We start from the raw sequence: 19,211 nt of genomic DNA, 5'->3' as shown, positions 1-19,211 counted from the left end.
ATTTCTTAGTCGTTTTCTGGTTTATTTAAGTCTGTTCTTGTATCTGTAAGTCTGTTAGTTGCTGTAGCAATTTTTGTTTGATCATGCTCCCAACTGATAGGACAGAAGAAGAAGAGAGCATAGGGACCACATTTTAGGGAGATCAGGAGTACTGATTATCTGCCTACTGTTTTTTTTTAAAAAAGTAATTCACTGGTATTTCTGAAACAAAATTATTAATCCTTCATATTTCAGTTTGGTCTAATGAGGCAAGGGAAAAAGGAATGCTCTGATCGGGTGTAGATTTAAGAGCTCTGAAAGGTTTTTCAGTCATGTATTAAACCTTAGTGGCCAAAGAAAGATGTGAGATCAAAGATGAAAGATCCCTCTGAGAGATGATGGCAGTGACTCCTGGTTCGATTGTGAAATACCACATAGATCTTGAACTGCGACAGGTTCCCTTTAGGTATATTATAGTGTTTTATGTACCTTGGCTTGTAAATTAAATCAGTTGAGAACCTAATTCACAATCAGATCAACATCTCTGTTTTGGAGCTGAAAACATCTGTCCTTTGCCTGGTGCAGATAGCTGTGTTGTTTGGATCTCTGGTATTCACCTACCACCACATACCTGTCACAGCCCATGGTCTCTATAGCTCTGTTCCTTATATTTAAACTGGGGTTAATGAAAACTGCCTGCACAGAGATTACATGAGGAAATGTGTTTGTTTTCAGTATCTTCAGATTTTTACAGTGATAGGAGCAAGAAATGTGTGTAGATTTATCCTGGAGCAGGCAAAAGCCTTTATTCCTCAAAATCTGCTTTCTCTCTTCGTAATTGTATAAAGACAAAATGATAAAAATGATTAGAATTTGTGTGATGTAATTTTACTGATACATCTTAAATCTTTTTGAGAATTAATGCTTTTTATGTTTTCTAGACTAGTCTTTTAATATCTTATAAATCAAAAATACACATTGATTACAATTTTAATAAATGGCATTGGAGTTGTGGATGTGCCACTTTCATCTCTGTCTCTGAATTGCCTAAAGATGTTGATCAGTATCAGCAATACAGATTTTAGAGGACGGAATATTTATCCTGTTTTTTCCTGACCTTTGATTTCTGTGAATTGCTGTTAACTTATGTGTACATAAGTACACATTGTAAGTACACGTTGGCCTAGCAATTAGTAATCAGTATAGTAGCCACTGGAAAAAAAACCCCAAACAATATCATTATGACCATTTGGCCTGGTTTCTGACTCTGTATCAAATAATAGGAATCTGAATTGGCTTTCAACAGAACAAACACAGATTTTTAGTAGAACAGAAACATATAGTGGGTGGAGTTTTTTGGTTGTTTTGTTTTGTTTTTTGAGGGGGTGTCAGCAAGATAGAACAATTAAGATAAAAACTGCATGGACAATGACTGATGAGACGATAAAGCGAGAAAAGAACGTGGTGAATTCTCTCAAAATGTGAGGCTGTTGCTGCTGAGCTATTCTTTGAAATGTTTTAACAAAAAAACACCACCAAAAACCAAAACCCCAACATTTTAACTAATTATCTCACATTTGTTTCATTCTGATTCATAGAAAATTTCGCCTTGGGTGGGTTTACGCAAGATCAACATCTCCTACTGGGGATGGGATGACATGTCTCCTTTTACAAATACAACTCTGCAGTGGCTTCCTGGAGAGCCAAATGACTCCGGCTTCTGTGCATACCTAGAAAGAGCAGAGGTGGCAGGTCTGAAAGCGAATCCATGCACTGCAATGGCAGATGGTCTTGTGTGTGAAAAACCTGTCGGTAAGCAATCTCTTATACTCAGTTACTGTTACTGTCATGATTATCAAACTGTTTGGGTTTTCATTTGGCTAAGAGGGATTTTTTGACAATTTGGATTAAATAATAAAAAAAAAAAGTTTTTTATTTTTTGAAAAATAAGGAGCTTTAATCTAGAAAACAAACAATATTCCTAAAGCAGCAAATATTTATTTGTGAATTAGTTTACATGGCTTAGTTTGCATTACACCAGAAGTCTTATAAGTTGTCTCTAAATCAGTAGTAGTCAGTGATAACAGTGATTGTAGCATGAAAATGTCTATGGAGGTGTTCAACAAGGCTGATGTTTTCTTTCTGAATCTCTCTGAACATCAATGAACATTTTAATGGTCTAAAAGACTAACAAAACCAAAATTATTGTTTCCATCTTTTAGGTTTGTTTGTGTGTAAAGATTATTGTGGCAAATAGTCACTTGACAGTTCAAATTAGCATTTTCATGCTCCGGTTGTCCTATGTTTCTCTTCATGGCTGTGAGGTTGAGCACATGACGTTCTTAAAGTTTCCCCTTCAGATTTTTGTGCATTGTCTGTGCAAAACTGGAAAATAGCTGCGTTGTTGGTGTGTTGGGAATACTGCCTATCAATCAGATGGTTTTGCTGTGAAATTGTCAGAGTTGCTAACTTGCATAACCAAAGCATGATCTTATCAATCCTTCATTTTCCTATAAGCAATTCCAAACAGTAATGTAGGTGCAAAGTATATATTGTACACTTGCTCCTACTGCCATCTATATTTCCTATAAATGTCATCTTTCACACTGTTCTTAATTTTGAGTTAGTAGTTAATCATGTACCAGATGTTTCTTGGAATAGTAAAAGATATAGTCACAATGGAAGAGACATCTCAAAATATAAAGGATACACTAGGTGGGATAGAAATGACATTAAGATGCAGTATTTTACAATTAGATCAATATTATATGCATCTGTTACTGGTGTCTTGTTTTAGCTTTTTTTTTTATCTTGAGGTGCTTCAAAGACTATAGAAGTCAAAGTACTTCGGCCTTATGAGACTATTTTTATAGTTCAGCTGATTGTTGTTAGTTTTTACTTTGTATTTTTTATTAATTGCAAACCACAGCTTGAATACGTACATGGTAGGTCAAATGCAGGAACAGCCTTGGTTAAGTAATTTGGCGTACTATATTAGCAGATGAAGAATGGCTTGAGAACTTGGCTTGTATTGAATATGAGTCAATAATATACAAAAACATGGCAATAAATAGGAGGGCTTAATCCCGATGTTTCACAACACGCTTCTGTATGGAAAATATAGTGCTACCTATACTTTTGTGTTCCTAGCTAAGAATTACTATACTCTTGTTCTTGTACACTTTACAGTTTTATTTGAAATCAAAGCAAAAATCAGGTGTTAGGGTATACAAGTTCTTTTTGTGTGTTACAACTTTTTGAGATGACATACACCGCTAACCTATTCAAAATGTGATATCTATTAGAGAAAACCAAATAAAACTGAAAACCAACAAAAAAAAAAAAAACCCAACCAAATCTGTTTTGCATTGAACAATGGTTCTTTTGTTACTTTCCCTTTGGATTCTAGTGACTTTCATATGTACACTATAAGGCAAAATTTTAGGGGATAAGTCATAAGTAGAATATTTGTTGCTTATACACTGTTAAAGTAATGAGAACAATAGACCCAGAACTCTACTGTACTTGCTATAAAAGTTTGAGACTTATTTTATGTCATGTATGTGCAAGTAACTAAGCTGACATTACCAGGCAATGAATATTAAATTTACTATTTCAGTATATAGATAAAATTGCTGTGAAAATTTTTAAATGGACTCTTTTAGAGCTCTAGTATGACTCATGCTGATTATTACTTAATAATTTTTATAAAATATTATTGTATTTATATACTGCACTGTAAATTGGACTAAATTATTTACAGCTAATTAAGGAAGCAACCGCTTTCACTTTTACAAGGATTTTTGTAATGGAACATATGATGAAAGAAAAAGGAGATTGTACTTGTGTTCAAAATTATAAATGTTTGTGGTTCTTTTCCAGTTAGTCCCAACCAGAATGCCAGACCCTGCAAAAAGCCATGCTCCCTGCGAACAACATGTTCTAACTGCACGAGTAATGGCATGGAATGTATGTGGTGTAGCAGTACAAAACGATGCGTTGACTCAAATGCCTATATAATCTCCTTCCCATATGGACAATGTCTAGAATGGCAAACTGCCACATGCTCTCGTGAGTATCTTAATGAACATTCATCCTATTAAATATTGTATTTAATGTTGTATTTTTTCCACTCAAAAGAGCATCTATATGAATAGGATTCAGCACATTCACTAAAGATAAAAATATTTTCAGATGAATCATGTTATATAGCTACTAATGCGAGCAGCCAGTACTGTGTGTGTATTTTCTAGATACAGATAAAATATTGGTAATTTGTTTATGATGAAACATATTTAGTCTGTTAAAAAAGATAGTAAAAAGTGTTTATTATTTTCAGATAAAGAAAAACCACCGTGGTTATTTGCGACCAGCAGTAGTGTGTCAAATAATGGCCATGAGTTGGAACAAAATACTGTTAAAATTAGAGAAATAATATGCAGACCTTAGACTTATACCACATCTAGTTATTAAAAAAGGGAGATGAGCTGAATTCAGAGTTTTTAAGATTCTGATTTAATTTGTCAGTAGATCCAAAGAAATACATTTTCCTAGCACGCAAAGTTAAAAACAAGGCAGGTGAGTTCTGTGTCAAGCAGCAAAGGTACTTGCCAGATGTCCCCTTTGGAAGCATATTTCATCAGAAATTGATACAATGCATCTCTAGGAGAATAAGAAACCTACTCAATGTACCTTTAAGTATACCGTTCAGCTAAAGCTACTTGTTCCCAAGTCCCAGTGGCTGGACCTTGTTAAGTTCAGCACCATGCAGTTCCAGTGTATATTGGTGCCATAATTCATGGAGATGCTGGAGCAAGCTGCCTGGTGCCTTAGATTCTTGTCTCGGTCGTGATTTATTTAGAAAAATTCCTCAGTTGCCATCCTACAGACGACTAGTTCTTAGTATTTTTACTGTCCTTCAAGATTTGATTAATATATTTCCTATCTGTAAAGGACTCCAATCCAAACTTAATATATAGGACTTCTGAAGTGTACTGTTGAACTCTCGTTACTGCTCTTCTCTGTGAGAGTGTTTCTCTAGTTACTTGCAACTTCCTTTCCCTCTCCATAAGGGTCTTTTGATATCAGTATCTCTGGAACAATTTATTTCTGGGTATGTTGTGGCAGGATTGATGATGTTGTCCAACAAGAAGCAACTTGCTTTATGGTCATAATTAGATCATGATTCCACTTAATAGATTATGGATGCAAATACAGAAGGTAGTTACTTGCTTTCACCTAAGCCTCGGGAAAATATTAAGTAAAATAAGGGCCTGTCGTATCTGTAATAGGAACCATTGACCTATTCTAATCTTAGGAAAGAAGAATGGCTATATGTGCCAGGCCACTACATATATCTCGGTTAAAAGAAAATAAGGTATAGGAAAATTTTTCTTTCAGGTAAAACTGGCCAAGGATAGTGGAACCTGCAGAGCCTGTATTCCTAACTTAATAGAGATTCCTTCTTCATCCGTAGTAATCATAAAATATAATGAATCGGTACAACGTTGACCTGTTCTGGTAAATTTTTATGCTTACTAAATTTTAGATATTAATCTAGGTTCTAGTGTCCAGGTTCAATGTGGACTAGAAGTAAGGTTTACATGTTCCTTGTGTCCTTATGTCCTCTAAACCCCGCCATCAACCCACATTTGGTCTAAGAACAAAGAAATAATAGGAACAGTTAATCTCTTGTCCCATATATTTGGAATTAATAATACTGTAATTATGTAAAGGTTTCTCTCATAACAGTTCACTGAACTTCTTTCCACTCCTATAAGGAATCAATTTTGCAACTTATAAAATATTGATAATGAGTTGTGGCAGAAGATAAGTAGGTTGAAAATTTGGAGATAAAATAGACAGAATGCCACATGAATGATGCTTAGCTTTTTCAAATAGCGTATATTATCTCAGCCTGAACTTTTAATTCTGTTTTTTTGTGTTTGTGTAGTATTTGCACATCATGCAGATTAATTTTGTTTGGGGAGCACAAAAAATTGTTTTTAATTTAATTGTCATTTTTGTCAGGTATGTAAAAGTTTATATTAAATAAGGCAAATGGGATTCGCTCTATACCACTTAATCCTTCTGTAAAGGCAATTTTGTATGAAAATGTATTTTCTGTTCAGCAAATTGAAAAACAAGATCCTGTGTCTGTAAGCAGGTTTTTTTTCAGAGTTTAAAGCATTAGATATTTTGTATTTAAACAAGAAAATGAATGTCCAAATGAAACATGGTTCAGACATTGTTTCAGTCTAAATGGCTTGAAAGTTTTATTAGGTAGATATATCCTTATTGCTGCTGAGGAAATGAAGTATTAAGTGGATTCCCTTGTCAAGGTGGGGTAGTGTTTCTACTTACTTGAATAATGGAATGTAACTATACCTTTAAAAAAAAATCCTCTTTTTTAATTTTATTTTTATTCTGAATGACTGATTTCTGAGGTTTTGGATGTTTTGCTCTGAATGAAAAAAAAACTTCACGCAAGCATGTGTGATTTATAAGAAAAAATATAACAACTGAGAACTTCACATTTATTTTCACAACTTGGAATTAAAATGAAGAACACTGTTTTATTGGTGACATTTTGTCATTTTAATACCTGCTTGCCAAAAAGTTGCATTCCACTCTTCCTCACATCTTCCATCCATTATGACTTTTGATTGAATAACTGACAGTTGAACAATCTTGGACCACCTCTAGAATTTCAAAGAAAAAAACCTTCTACTTGAATATCCCCTTCTTCCATAAACAATAACTTCTCAGCGAGCTTTCGGTTTTTCAGCTGAATGCCACTACAGAGAATATCTGAGGATTTTCACTTTTTATTCTATTTTGTCTTCCATGAAGATAGTGCAGCTGATACTTCAGAGCTGTTTTCTCCTAGCTTTATAAAATAGCAGCATGAGAATTGTTTGGATCATTTACAGTGCATCTCTGAAAGGGCAAGCCAGCCAGTACAGGATGGTGGTCTTTATTTTTCTGCTGATCTTCTAATGTATTTAGAAAAGAAAATTTGTATTATTCAGCTTCAGATCTGATGAGGTTTGGTTTAAAACTAAATTGTGTCACATGATTGACGTTGATTTCCAAGAACAGTTGAGCTCCTTTCCTCCCTCCCCCCCCTTTTTCCATATTTGGGATATTTGAAACATTTCCTCCTATTTGGATTCTTCCAAGTCTAATCATACAAGAGTTCATGCTCCAGCTTTCTGCACTGTTAAAGTCCTTTTAAGTGAGCTCTTAAAAGTGAGCTCTTCAGATTCTTAACTGCCTGTTTTCTTGCTATCTGCATGTATCTTTAGACTACTGGAGTATTTTTTCTCTGACAACTTTCATTACTTTTAAACAATGTTAATAGTTGCTGAGGTCAGAGTAGCTAGTTTTATTCTGCTGTCAGTTTATTTAATTAGAAATGAAATTGTTCTGCTTAGTATAGCCTTTATAGCATGGATTCAAGTATTGTTTCTATGAGTAGAGGGGTCCACATAGCTGTGAACATTAGTTGGATATAGTGTCCTGGCTGCAGCTGAGCCAAATTGAGAGGTTACACTGGTGTAGAAGCCATGTGAGTGTCCTCCAAAAAACCCCCACAAACCTTTAAAATACTTTCTTTTTAAAAAGAAATGTAGACTATTTCTGGCTTCCTGGTAGGATCTTCCTGAAGTTCATGTATGCTTTTAAAATTTATTTTTTTAGTGTCTACAAAGTTAATGTGAGAAGAGACAGGGACCCATAGAGATCAATGTTCAAGTGATTCTGATGTTAATTTGATTCAGTGTTACAGCATTAATTTAAAAAATTTAAGATGTAGCGGAAAAAGCTCAAATAAACTTGTGAACTCTAATGGTATTCCTGAAGATACTAAATTGTTAATTTGTTATTAATAAGAAATGGCAGTAACTTCAGAATATGAATTTTATTTGGTTCTAAACAGGTTTCTTAAAATATGAAGACGACCATTTCTATGAGAAATTAAATTATTTAAATGAAGAGTAAAGTATAAAAGAACTGGAAGGAGATTTGATTTTTAGTATGCAAATTAAAAAATGAAACCTGATTTACTCTAACAGACAAGACTCTTAAGATATATCTCAATTAAACGGGATAGAATGATGATTTGTAGCTTAAGAATCCTTTTTTTGGAAAGATGTATAGTATGCTAGCTTGTTTCAAAAGTTCTATATAAGAAGAGTAAGTCATGTTTATAGATGAATACTCAGGTGTGATCCTGGGATACTTCATACTCAAATTTTTGGTTTGAATTTGAATTATCACAATTTTTTGATTATTATTATTATTATAACTCTTAATTTGGATTATTGACCTTGTAGTGAACTCTAGAGTTTTTGCTGGAAGGACTGTTTATGTGAATAAAATTAGTAATATAGACATCCCATAATGTAATATTATTGTTCTGCCTCATTATCTTTGTTTATTTGAAATCTTTGTTGTTGCATTGTGGTGTAACAAACACCTGCTGTGTATTTTGTGATCCCTGAAGAAGTACAACTTTTAAAGAAAACAGAGAAATTCTTACTAAAGTTACTGAAATTTTTTAATTTGCACAAGGAAATAGAAATGCATAATTGTTTCTTCATCAACTATTGTAAAATCCTAGCATCTTATTTAAAAACCCAAAAAACAAAAAGCAAACAACCAAAAACCCAAACGAAAACCCAAACCAAAAAAACTCCTCGCATTAATATTGTATTCTATGTAATAAAGCTCAAAACTGCTCTGGACTGAGGACCTGCGGACACTGTTTGGAACAGCCCGGGTGTGGATGGTGTAACGATCCCAGTAACACTGGAAAAGGGCAATGTTTGGAAGGATCATCAAGAGGCCCAATGAAGCGGGTTGGCATGCACTCTAATGAAATGGTGCTCGATGCTAGTCTTTGTCCAAAAGAGAAAAATTATGAGTGGTCTTTTATCCAGTGTCCAGGTAAGGTCTGCTTCCATTCTTTCTTATGTATGAAATAAGAGATGTTTCTCTTTTTAAGCGTGCCAAATTAACATAATTATTTTGAGTCATACAAATAACATTTGCACGAGAGATTTGTTTTTCTAAAATATTTCCTAAGTATATAGTTTGTTAGTCTCTGTCTACTGAACACAAATGTGCTCACTGTCATGCAGGTTCACATGTGAAATTTGATGCAAATAGTTTAACAAGATTGCCATTTATTTGTGAATAAGTTTTCACCCATCCTACCTTCTACTTTTTCCAATCCAACTATATGGATTTGCTTCAGCTTTTGCTTACTTCTGGCTTCTGTATCCATCAAAGAAGAGTGCAGTTGGGGAGAAATTATCTGTAGGCAACTGCTGATGGCCAGGAGCAGGGACTTCCTGCATCCCCGCTCTTCATGCAGAAGTCTGGCTGGCTGTGAGCATGGGGGGCTGCCAAATATCTGAGCTGTGCCTCCAGTCTCCCTTTTAGACATTTCGAGTAAATAGAATGTATGCTTTTATAATCTTACAGAGAATCTCTGAAGTCTAAATTTAAGCCATACCAATCTGATTATAGTATTTTAAATTTTTAAGTTCATTGGAAAAGCAAGCAAGACATCAGGTGCTTTAAGACAGCGGAAGCTGAGCCGGTACAGCCTCCTGTATGGAAATACTCAAACCCTGAGAGCAGTGTTGTTGCAGCGGTGTAGTAGTGCAGGCAAATGAAAAGCACACTGGGGAGTTTGACAGACCTCCAGTGGTAATTTACAATAAATAATACATTTTAAAAGACAGCTTGAAAACTATTTTTAGAATAAATGGTGTAATTGTGCTAAAGTTATTTTTCCAGCAAGCATTCCTACTGCTGATAAACTTGGACGCTGGAGCTTCTCTAGGATCAAAACTTTTATGGGTACATGCAGCTATGTTTGTTTGCTCTCCAGGGTACTTTTTTCATCAGCATATTCTCTGTGTGTGTGTGTGTATATGCATATATATGCGTATTTTTATATACATATATATATATGTGTGTGTGTATCTATATCACTATATCATTTAGAAAGCAGAATCTCAAGAAAGTTTAATTTTGGTAACTTTTTTTTTAAATACGTAGGTACAGAGTAGATTTTTCTTAAGTTTTAGAATAATGAGGTGAAGTGTAAAACCAAGTGAACACTGGCAAATGTTCTAAGTTTAAACCAAAAAACTCCAAACCATCTAATACCATTTCCTGGACAAAGAAGCCTCTGGTAAATTTCTGGAAACAATACAATGACATTGCATTTTATGGAAACTTCAGTACTTACTCTGTACATACTTAACCTGTATGTTAAAATACAGGTATGTTGATAAGTGCGTTGTTAGACTTTCACTGCAATACATAGTACCTACCACTGGTGAAACTGTAATGGATATGTATATATATATATATATTGCTTGTCTAAAATTTTGAGTTAAAAGATTTAATCACCTTATTTGTTTAATATTTATTCTTCATGGATAAAATTCTGTATCCGTTGTATGTTCTGACCAAGAATTTACTGAAGTTCCACTTTAGTTTAAAAACCCACTAGTTCTATGAGATTGAGGCAAATCCTACAGAACTCATAGAATTAAAATTTCAATTGATGTGAAATTTCATTTTGACTGCTATAGCCTGTAGGTTCTGTTCCTAAGCTTTTGTTTTCATTTTCTTAAAATATTATTTGTAATGCATTATACTAACACAATTTATTATTCTTAGCACAGCAATCATTTGATGTACTTGAAATAAGACAGAATTGATACTAAATATATATAAACTTACTGAACAGTTTGTTGTTTGGATGAAAATAAAAATAAATAGGTTATAACATGTACTTTGAAGATTGTTCTGCCGCATTGATGAATAGTTGGCTAAACCATTCATGTTCATTCATGTATGCACTTAGTTTTCCTTGTAGTTCATATTCATGCTTTTTATAGTGCCTCTGGGCAATTGTGTTGTTGATAAGTATTTAAAACTCATTCTCATTTTCTGTTTGTTCACATTTTTGAAACTAGTATCCAACAGGTAGCAAAAAAATTGTTTCTTTTTGTTACTGGTCATTTTGAAATCAATATTCCTCAAAGCAGCTGTTGTAATATTTCTTTTGATATTAATAAATTTTTATTTTTTCATCAGATTTGTATTTTAACCAAACTGTTATTATAAATAAAATTGCAAATATCATATATAAAAAAAAAAAGGAAGAAAAATAAATAGTGTTGGGATTTCCTCTCACGAGAAGAGGAGTTTAGGTAGAATGCAAGCCCAAGTTTGTCTTTAAAGCCTAAATTTCTCTGAAAAGCAGTGTGAATTGGTTGTAACTAGTTTATGTAAAACTGGTTGATGTATCTTTACACTAGATTGATACATAAGGCAGACATGTTTTTTATATATTTTTTCCTAGTATTAAGTATTTCTTAAAACTATAATTATTAACATTTGTCAGCACCACCAACCATTTCGACACAGAGGTCAAAAGCAAATTAGACATATTAATTGCTTATCTCCAGGGCAGCCCCACTGAAGATTCAGCTAAATCACATTTGTATATGTGAGGAAAATTACCCTGTTGCTGCCAGTAATGTACATTAAAATCACTTAAGAAAAAAATGACTTTTTAAAATTTAACTCCTAGTTCTTATTTAAATGATTGTTACAGCATCTCATTATTTTTTAAAATTATTTAATACTGATGTCTCCAGTTTGATTGCGCTCGTCTGTATCGCAGAAAGTTGTTGAATTGTGCAGTTCTTCTGGCTTTTCACTTTTCTCAATGAGATACATATTTTTAGGAAAATCAGCAAATATATAATATCATTTTTAAATGGTATGCCACGTCAGTTGTAGATTGTATTGGTTATTATTGTGTATATATATAATTTAATTTGATTTTAAAATCTCTTCCATTTTCTTTGCTTTAACAAAATGTAAGAATTGAGCTATTATATATGACCAGCTAATATGACTTGCAGCACACTAAAATTCACAATAAAAAAATTGATTAATTAAGGTTGCTTTCATTTATCCTTTAAATAACACCAAAATGAAGAAATACAAAACTAAGCATTAGAAAGAATAGAAAAATTATAGATCAATGACCTACTAGTTAGAGAATATCAGAATGAAACATTTTCCCTACATTATGATACAGTCTTAATCGGGCAATCTTACTTTACTTCAATGGAACACCTATTTAATGCGTTGTTTTTACTTTTGGTTTATTGGGCCACATTTTTTTTTTTTAACATTTGCTTTAAGTCATTTAATGTATAAGGCATACGAACAGAACCCCAAATGGAGCTGCAATTCATGGTATTTTCATGTAGCTTTTTCTGAGAAAGGCAACAACAGTGCAGAATGGCAAAGTGCCCAGAGGAAGACACCACAAAGTTGTCTAAAAATCAAGTATTCTTAGAAAGAAGAAAACTTGTACTTTCTAAGGAGATTTATTCAAGACAGTGAGAAAACGTCCTGTCTAGTAGTACAGAAATGTTTGATGCTTGTTTACAAGATTCTGTAAGCATAGCTACAGAAAAAGGAAGAGATTGTAAACTTGGGAGGTTTAATGGTTTATGAGCCAAGCTTGGCAATGACTGTAAATATATTGTTACTAAATTCTAGAACAGCTCTAAAAACTTTTAAATCATGCAGTGAGAATCTCTTTTTTTTTCTTTTTTTTTTCCTCTAGTCAAGACACCAGTCACTGTCACATTTAGATTAAGAATCCAATTAAAAAAAAAAAAAATTAAACAGAATGAAGTTACTGAGATATCTGTCCTCTGCTGAGTCTTACTCACCCTTCACCAGTAAGGGATCGACAGGTTTGATGTAGTCTGACGTTTGACAAGCTGCTGTAATTGACAGATTGCTAATCTGCTGAGCACTATGAGCTCTGGGGTGCCACTCCATAGAGAGGTCATCCTTCAAAACCTCTTGGTCGTTCAGCCGAGTCCTGGCAGTAGGATCAACGATTCTGGCAGAATTCACATTGTGATTTTGCTGCAGTCGTGATCAGTACTTTCTGAGTTTCTCCCAAATATGGAGCACTGGAGAGGAGGTGTGGTACAAGATCAGTGGTTTGTAGCCTTGTTGTTTGACAAAAAGGAATTTTATGCTTTTAGGGTCAGACGTAAAAAATTTATGTCAATAGGAGTCCAGGTTTTTTACTTTCAGCAAAGTCAGCTGTAGTGAGGAGGGACTGGAGAGGTTTGATGTGGTCCTGATGTCCTTAAAACCCCTTAGTGTGCCAAAGCTAATGGGGGGATCAGAACTGTTAAAAATAAGACGCTCTTTTGTTAATTTTCTTTTGTAAGTTTTCTCTCCCCAGTAGATAAAAGTTTGAGTGCGAGTTGTTCATGTTCTCCATCACAGCAGCCTTTCAAATGCTTCACAGCAGATTGCATGTAGGCATGGAGGTTTGCATTTGGTCCCAGCTGGTGACTTACTGCCTCTTGGCAGGTTTCTCAAGTGACTGGGCAGCATTTTAAACCTATGACGACTGGATTCAGTCACTCACAATGGCAAAAAAGACTTTCTCACACACCTTAAACTCACATGTCACTACATAGTCAACTTCTGTGGTCTTTTATGTGAATTCATGTCTTGTCACAAGGCTATTTTAAAGAGGTTCTCTGTCAAAGTACAAATATATATGCTGGTCATTAGTCAGGACTAAACTCCTCAGAATTACCTTCTACTGCAGTTTTGTAATCACATAGGAATGGTTTTGTTCCCAAGAGTAATTTAGTAATGGCTTTTAAAATGTTATATTCTAGCTTGCCAGTGTAATGGCCACAGCACCTGCATCAACAGTAATGTCTGTGATCAATGTAAAAACTTAACAACAGGAAAACAATGCGAAACGTGCATGCCAGGATATTATGGGGATCCCACAAATGGAGGACAGTGTACAGGTAAGTCATTCTGCTGGGAGAAAAAAAAATTGAAGTGGCATTTTATGTAATGTGAATTTAACTTTTCTTTAAAGGTTAAATGTTTATTTGATAATACAGATGAGTTAATCATCTAAGTTAATGATTCAAAATCAGATTAATATTCTTAAGAGAAACTTTGCATTCAGAATCATCATTTTGCAGTTGTCATTTAGTCTGGATGCTCTAAGAACAAGATGGTAATTTAAAGATGGTTAGGGTCAGTTAGGGAAAGGAGGAGAAACAAACTGTCTTGTGGGAGCAACACCTTAAATCCTGATATTTCAGAGAGGCATCGTTTCATTCCATGTAAACAATCCTCTTAAAAGCAGTGAGAAAGTACTTATAAATGAAGTTCAGTATCTACCATAATGTCTGATAGCACTGGTTTGTATAAACCTGTGATGCTAGTGAAAAAATTGTGCATGTAACAGACCAACAAGTCTTATTCCTGTGTAGTTCAAACAGAAAAGCCTGGTACAGTGAGGATTCTAAGGTACCCTAACCTATTCAATCTGTTTAGTTTTGTAATTGCGGCATTGGAGGATTCTCATTGAAATGAAAGAGAGAATGAAGTCTAATACTCCAGATGGTTTTTGTATATTGCCATAGGGCTGCTTTTTTCCTTGCATGGGTGATTTTAAAGTTGACGGTAACTCTTTCCCTTATAACTAAATGGGGGGAGGGGGGATATATTCAGAGTGAAAAGTCATTAAGGTAGTTGAGAATGAATCTAGGAGGGTGCTAGAAAATTTTGTCCCATGACGTTTTCTTCTCTATTATTGATGTTTCTTTAACTGGACCTTTGCTTCTCAAGGAATATTCATTCATTTAAAGCGTTCACTTGTTCCTCAGCACTTTAACATGCAGTAGTCAATGCACAAAGCACAATATGTAGAAAGTGTGTTCAAGGGGATGGAAAGATTAATGTCTACCCCTATTGACAATTGCATGTTTTGCTGGTGCTTTATGATGCTTTAAATAATTCTTAATAGTTCTCTTATTTCCTGAAGTTGACAAAATGTTCTTTTGCTGTCTGTAGCACCTTTATGGCAAAATGATGTATTCATATAGGTTTTTTTCTTCAGGGATACATTAGCTATCAACCAAATAAGCATTCCATCACCTTTAGTGAATTATGTGTAGTGCAATAATGGCTAAAATCAATTTATAAGACCAGTAAAATTATAAATTTTACGACTTGTTTTTTCAACCCTAGTCTGTAAGAGTACATATTTTTATTGGTAGACATGATTTTAACAGGAGGTATTTAGACTAAAGAGTGCTTTAAAAAATAAAGATGATAATTATTTTGAGGCTTTATCTGCATTAGTATATTACGTTTTGTAGTATAGAGCCCATAAATCTGTTGAATTCTTTAAGACATTTTGATGAATGTAGTCATTATGAACTGTTAGATTTTCTTCAGTATCATGATTTTTGTTCCTGTGATAGAGGTACCCAAATTGTGGGCCAGGAATTTCTGCAGGAAAAAATACCAGTCATCCATAGATAAGTTAAATCAATTTTACTTGGACTTAAGAGGATTTTGGAACTATAGTTGAGATCAGGCAGTGTGCAAATATAAAGTAAGAAAGAGATGGTTCTAATCTTTTTTTTTCTCTCCTTCATTCCGGTAATGCTTTTGGTAACACAGAAAAAAATTGAAAATAACTGCAAATTAAAACTATAATTAAAGTAAAAGCATGAGGGGAAAAAAATATGAGTGGAAGAAAGGGCAACCCAGTCAGAAGCTGAACTTAAGTGTGACTGAAATAATTGGAAAATGAGAAAGGAAATGCTATAGAATAGCAAATCAAAGAAAAAAAAAATCATGAAGAACTGAAAAAAAACAGTCATCCTCATATTCCTTTTCTTGTGTCACTTTTCTCTGCTGCTGTCAGCTGAGTTTCTGGTTTCTGGCTGGACCCTACCAACGTTTCTTTTCTGCTAAGGCTCATCCTTCTGTACAAGGGTTGAGATGCCTAAGCATGTGCTGCATTTTTTCCTTGGAGCTCCTGAGTTATTTCTTTGAGGATCCAGATTGAAAACTTTTAAAGGGAATGACAAGATAATGACTATAACTCTTAAAGTACATCTGTAATACTCTAATATTCTTCATATAACAAGTTGTTATAGTTACAAGGGTGTAACTTGGTTATGAATCGGAGAGCAGTTGAAGCTGGGAAAAGAGGCTGTACTCGATCTCCACAGTTGAGAGGCAAAGTGGAGAAATTAAGAATTATTCTCTTAACACACTCATGACATATTACATAAAATAATTTTTTTTCCCCAGTGTCCTGACAAAAGTACTTATGTGTTCAGTACACGTATTATGTATTCTGCTGTTGTGATGTATATACTTCTAGGTAAAATCTGACCTCCCAACTTAGTTTGACTATTGGTGATACAGATTAAAAAGATTTGCAAGAAAAAATTCCTTTTCTTTTATAAGCTGCATTAGCCTTTGTTGTTCCTTAGATCCCTGATGATCTTGAAAGGAAGGAGAAGGAGACGCATAGCAAATCTTTCAGTCCTTGGAAAACTTTTTTTTTCCTTAACTATGCAAATCCTTTCCTAAATCCTTTCTGTTTATGCTTCTAGGAGGTCATTCAAAAAGCTCTGAACGAAGCTGACTGTCCACCCCTGAGTGATCATTTCTGTTCTGACCTTTGTCCAGGCATGGAAAACTCTGTACAAATATAACTATTTTCCTTATTCTACTCCGGGAATAATGATGCCTTTACAACTGTCATCAGATAACTGATGCATTCATAGTGGTATTGCATAGTTATGCTATCAAATTACTACAGGATGAGTAACAGCTGTTATAGGAAAAAGATATAATTCATGTTTCAGAAGGTTTTGAAGAGTTGTGATTAAAGAATGGATAAAAAAATTGACTTTTTTGGATTTTCACTCACTATAATTGCTGACATTTCAATAGCTTTAAAACTAATCTAAGGACTCACTTTGCATCCTGATATGATGCAGGCTTAGTAGATGTGACAAACCTAAAAAGAAGGACAAAGAAAAGATGGAGGCATAATAACAGACTTTACATATGCAAAAGGAAGCTGAAAAGAGAGAATGATGATAAAGTGCCTTCCCCCATGCCCCCACTTTGGCTGAGGAAGAAGTAATGGGATTAGGTTGCAACAAGAAAGATTAAAGTGGACTACAAGGAAAACTTTCTACTGGTTAAACTCTGAAATAGATTGCCTAAAGATGTTATGAAATCTGCATTATCACCTACACTATATTTTTTAAATTTTCAAACTTCTCTAGCTTTGGAAAAAGGTAGTGGACTAGCTGATTCCACATGTTCTTCTCCAGTCATAATTTTCAAAAGATTCTTGGAGTCTGAGATCTAGAGTGCAGGGAGGTATTGAGTAAAGAGAAAGTACTCCAATTATAAGAGAATGATCTATGTATAGAAAAATGACTATGGATATTTGCCATACTATGAGTGCTTAATAAAGATATTCCTAAGTCTTACATATTACTTATTTTGGAATCTGTAGCATTTTTGTTATTGTGGCGTTAAAAAGCTTTCCATCTAAAGGAGTTTTACTCTGTAATTGACTCTCGCTCTAGTTTATTGTTGTGTCAGAAGCGTGGTATGTCAGTTATTGATGGGCAATAATTTGACAATGATCGTCTTTTTTATAATTAATTACTGTACTTTTTCTTCTTAAAAAACCATGCCTAATACCAATTGTTCATTTAAATTCTGTCACTTGTAGTGTCTCTTTTATACAGAGAATGAGAGTTAGAGTTTGTATTCTTGGTGTATACATGATCTTTATATTCAGTAGTCCTAACATTTGGCTTTCAGTAAAGCTGTATGTACTCCTTCAATTCTTTATGACATTTCATAGTACAAATATCTAGTTTGAATTATTTTTATATTTGATTCATTGCTACATTCTTTACAAAAATCAGTAATAAATTGCAAAAACCTTTTATACTATGTTAATGAAAGTTCTGTGACTGTAATTTATTACAGTTATCTGTTCTTATACTAATTAAAAATGTTTTCAGGTAGTTCTTATGTCTGTGATGTGAAACAGGTAGCCAAAATATAAAATGAAATTAATTTGTTACCTTACCTTATGATACATTTTTAGTTACACAAAAAGATTTGCATTCTTTGTTGGAAATAAATGATACACAGTGCACAAATTAGTAAGTCCAGACCCTGTGTGCGTGCTTAAGATTTGTAAGCTAAAGCTCCTGTATGGCAAAGAAAAGTGCAAAGCAATAGTACCATCAAAGTTACCACGTAAAGTTACAGCATCCTTTTTAAGAGTTGGCTCAATGTGCAAGAAAATAAGAGGGAAGCCAGAGGTGAATTCTGAACATGAAGGAATAGAGCGCTCTAGCACGGGACGGGTTTTGGGTTCCAGACCAAGCTCCAGTTCTGTTTACCCCTTTTATCTGACTGGTCTTGAGTGCAAATGCATGAGCAGCCCTTGGAGTGCTAAATACAGTGCTGTCAGTCTGTGCCAAAAATATTTAAGGAATCAAACCCTCTAGTGATTTGACAGAATAAGGCACACTCACACTCTGTATTGTGCTGAAGCTTAGATGACAGAGATGCACAGCTCAGCCGCCTTTGCTTCTGAGCAGGTAAAGCTATCCAGATGTAGGAAACCTAGGAAGCCTTGTAGTCTGAAATGCTGAAGAGTTGGAGGATATTCCAAATCACTTCGATTCATTTTTTTAAATTCTGCTCAAGTCCCACTTGAGGTACAATTTTGAAAGCTTGAATATCAAAAGTCAGTAATAGGAAATTCATTATTAAATATTGATGGATTTTGGAAATAAAGCAGCTCTTAACTGTAGGTGGGAACAGATACTGGCTTGCTGTCATGGTGGTTTCTCTTAGTGTTATATTTTCTTCAAGGTCTTGTTCTGTCACGTACTGCGTGTCTGGGAAATATGCAACTGTTTTGTAGAAATTCTAGAAAAAATAGACTAAGATGTGTACTACAGACTGCAGCTTAAAGGACCAGGAGAAAACAGTATGGGAGATTGCTTGGAACAATTTTGCGTCCTCTCGGCAACATTTTTAACATTATTTTCTAATTTATTAATCATTTACTTAGTTGTCAATGTTAAAAAAAAAAATTACTCTAGCTGCTTATCATCTTGTCATTTCCTTTATGCATGGTGTTTTTTTAAATTATTCTTAAAATGTATGAGATGCCAGGAGAGAATTCTTTACAGTAAAGTATGACACACACTGTGAATGTATAATACATTTAATAATAAGATAATGTAAGCACTTTGCTGTATTGCCATTTTTTTCAT

The 19,211-nt window shown here is 34.1% G+C and overlaps 1 protein-coding gene across 1 annotated transcript in view; it reads left to right on the top strand.

Moving 5' to 3' along the window:
- The window catches only part of ATRNL1 (attractin like 1), a 542,236-nt gene that overhangs the window by 140,617 nt on the left and 382,408 nt on the right, over window positions 1-19,211 (top strand). Inside the window, exons 16-19 of the mRNA XM_075504052.1 lie at window positions 1,578-1,791; window positions 3,862-4,050; window positions 8,710-8,928; window positions 13,740-13,877. Of these exons, the coding sequence (XP_075360167.1) occupies window positions 1,578-1,791; window positions 3,862-4,050; window positions 8,710-8,928; window positions 13,740-13,877 (760 nt within the window). The remainder of the gene's footprint in view (window positions 1-1,577; window positions 1,792-3,861; window positions 4,051-8,709; window positions 8,929-13,739; window positions 13,878-19,211) is intronic.

This window comes from Mycteria americana, chromosome 6 (genome assembly GCF_035582795.1).
Source record: "Mycteria americana isolate JAX WOST 10 ecotype Jacksonville Zoo and Gardens chromosome 6, USCA_MyAme_1.0, whole genome shotgun sequence".
Taxonomy (NCBI): Eukaryota; Metazoa; Chordata; class Aves; order Ciconiiformes; family Ciconiidae; genus Mycteria; species Mycteria americana.
Note: the sequence above shows the minus strand (reverse complement) of the source record. Positions and strands in the feature narration are given on the sequence as shown.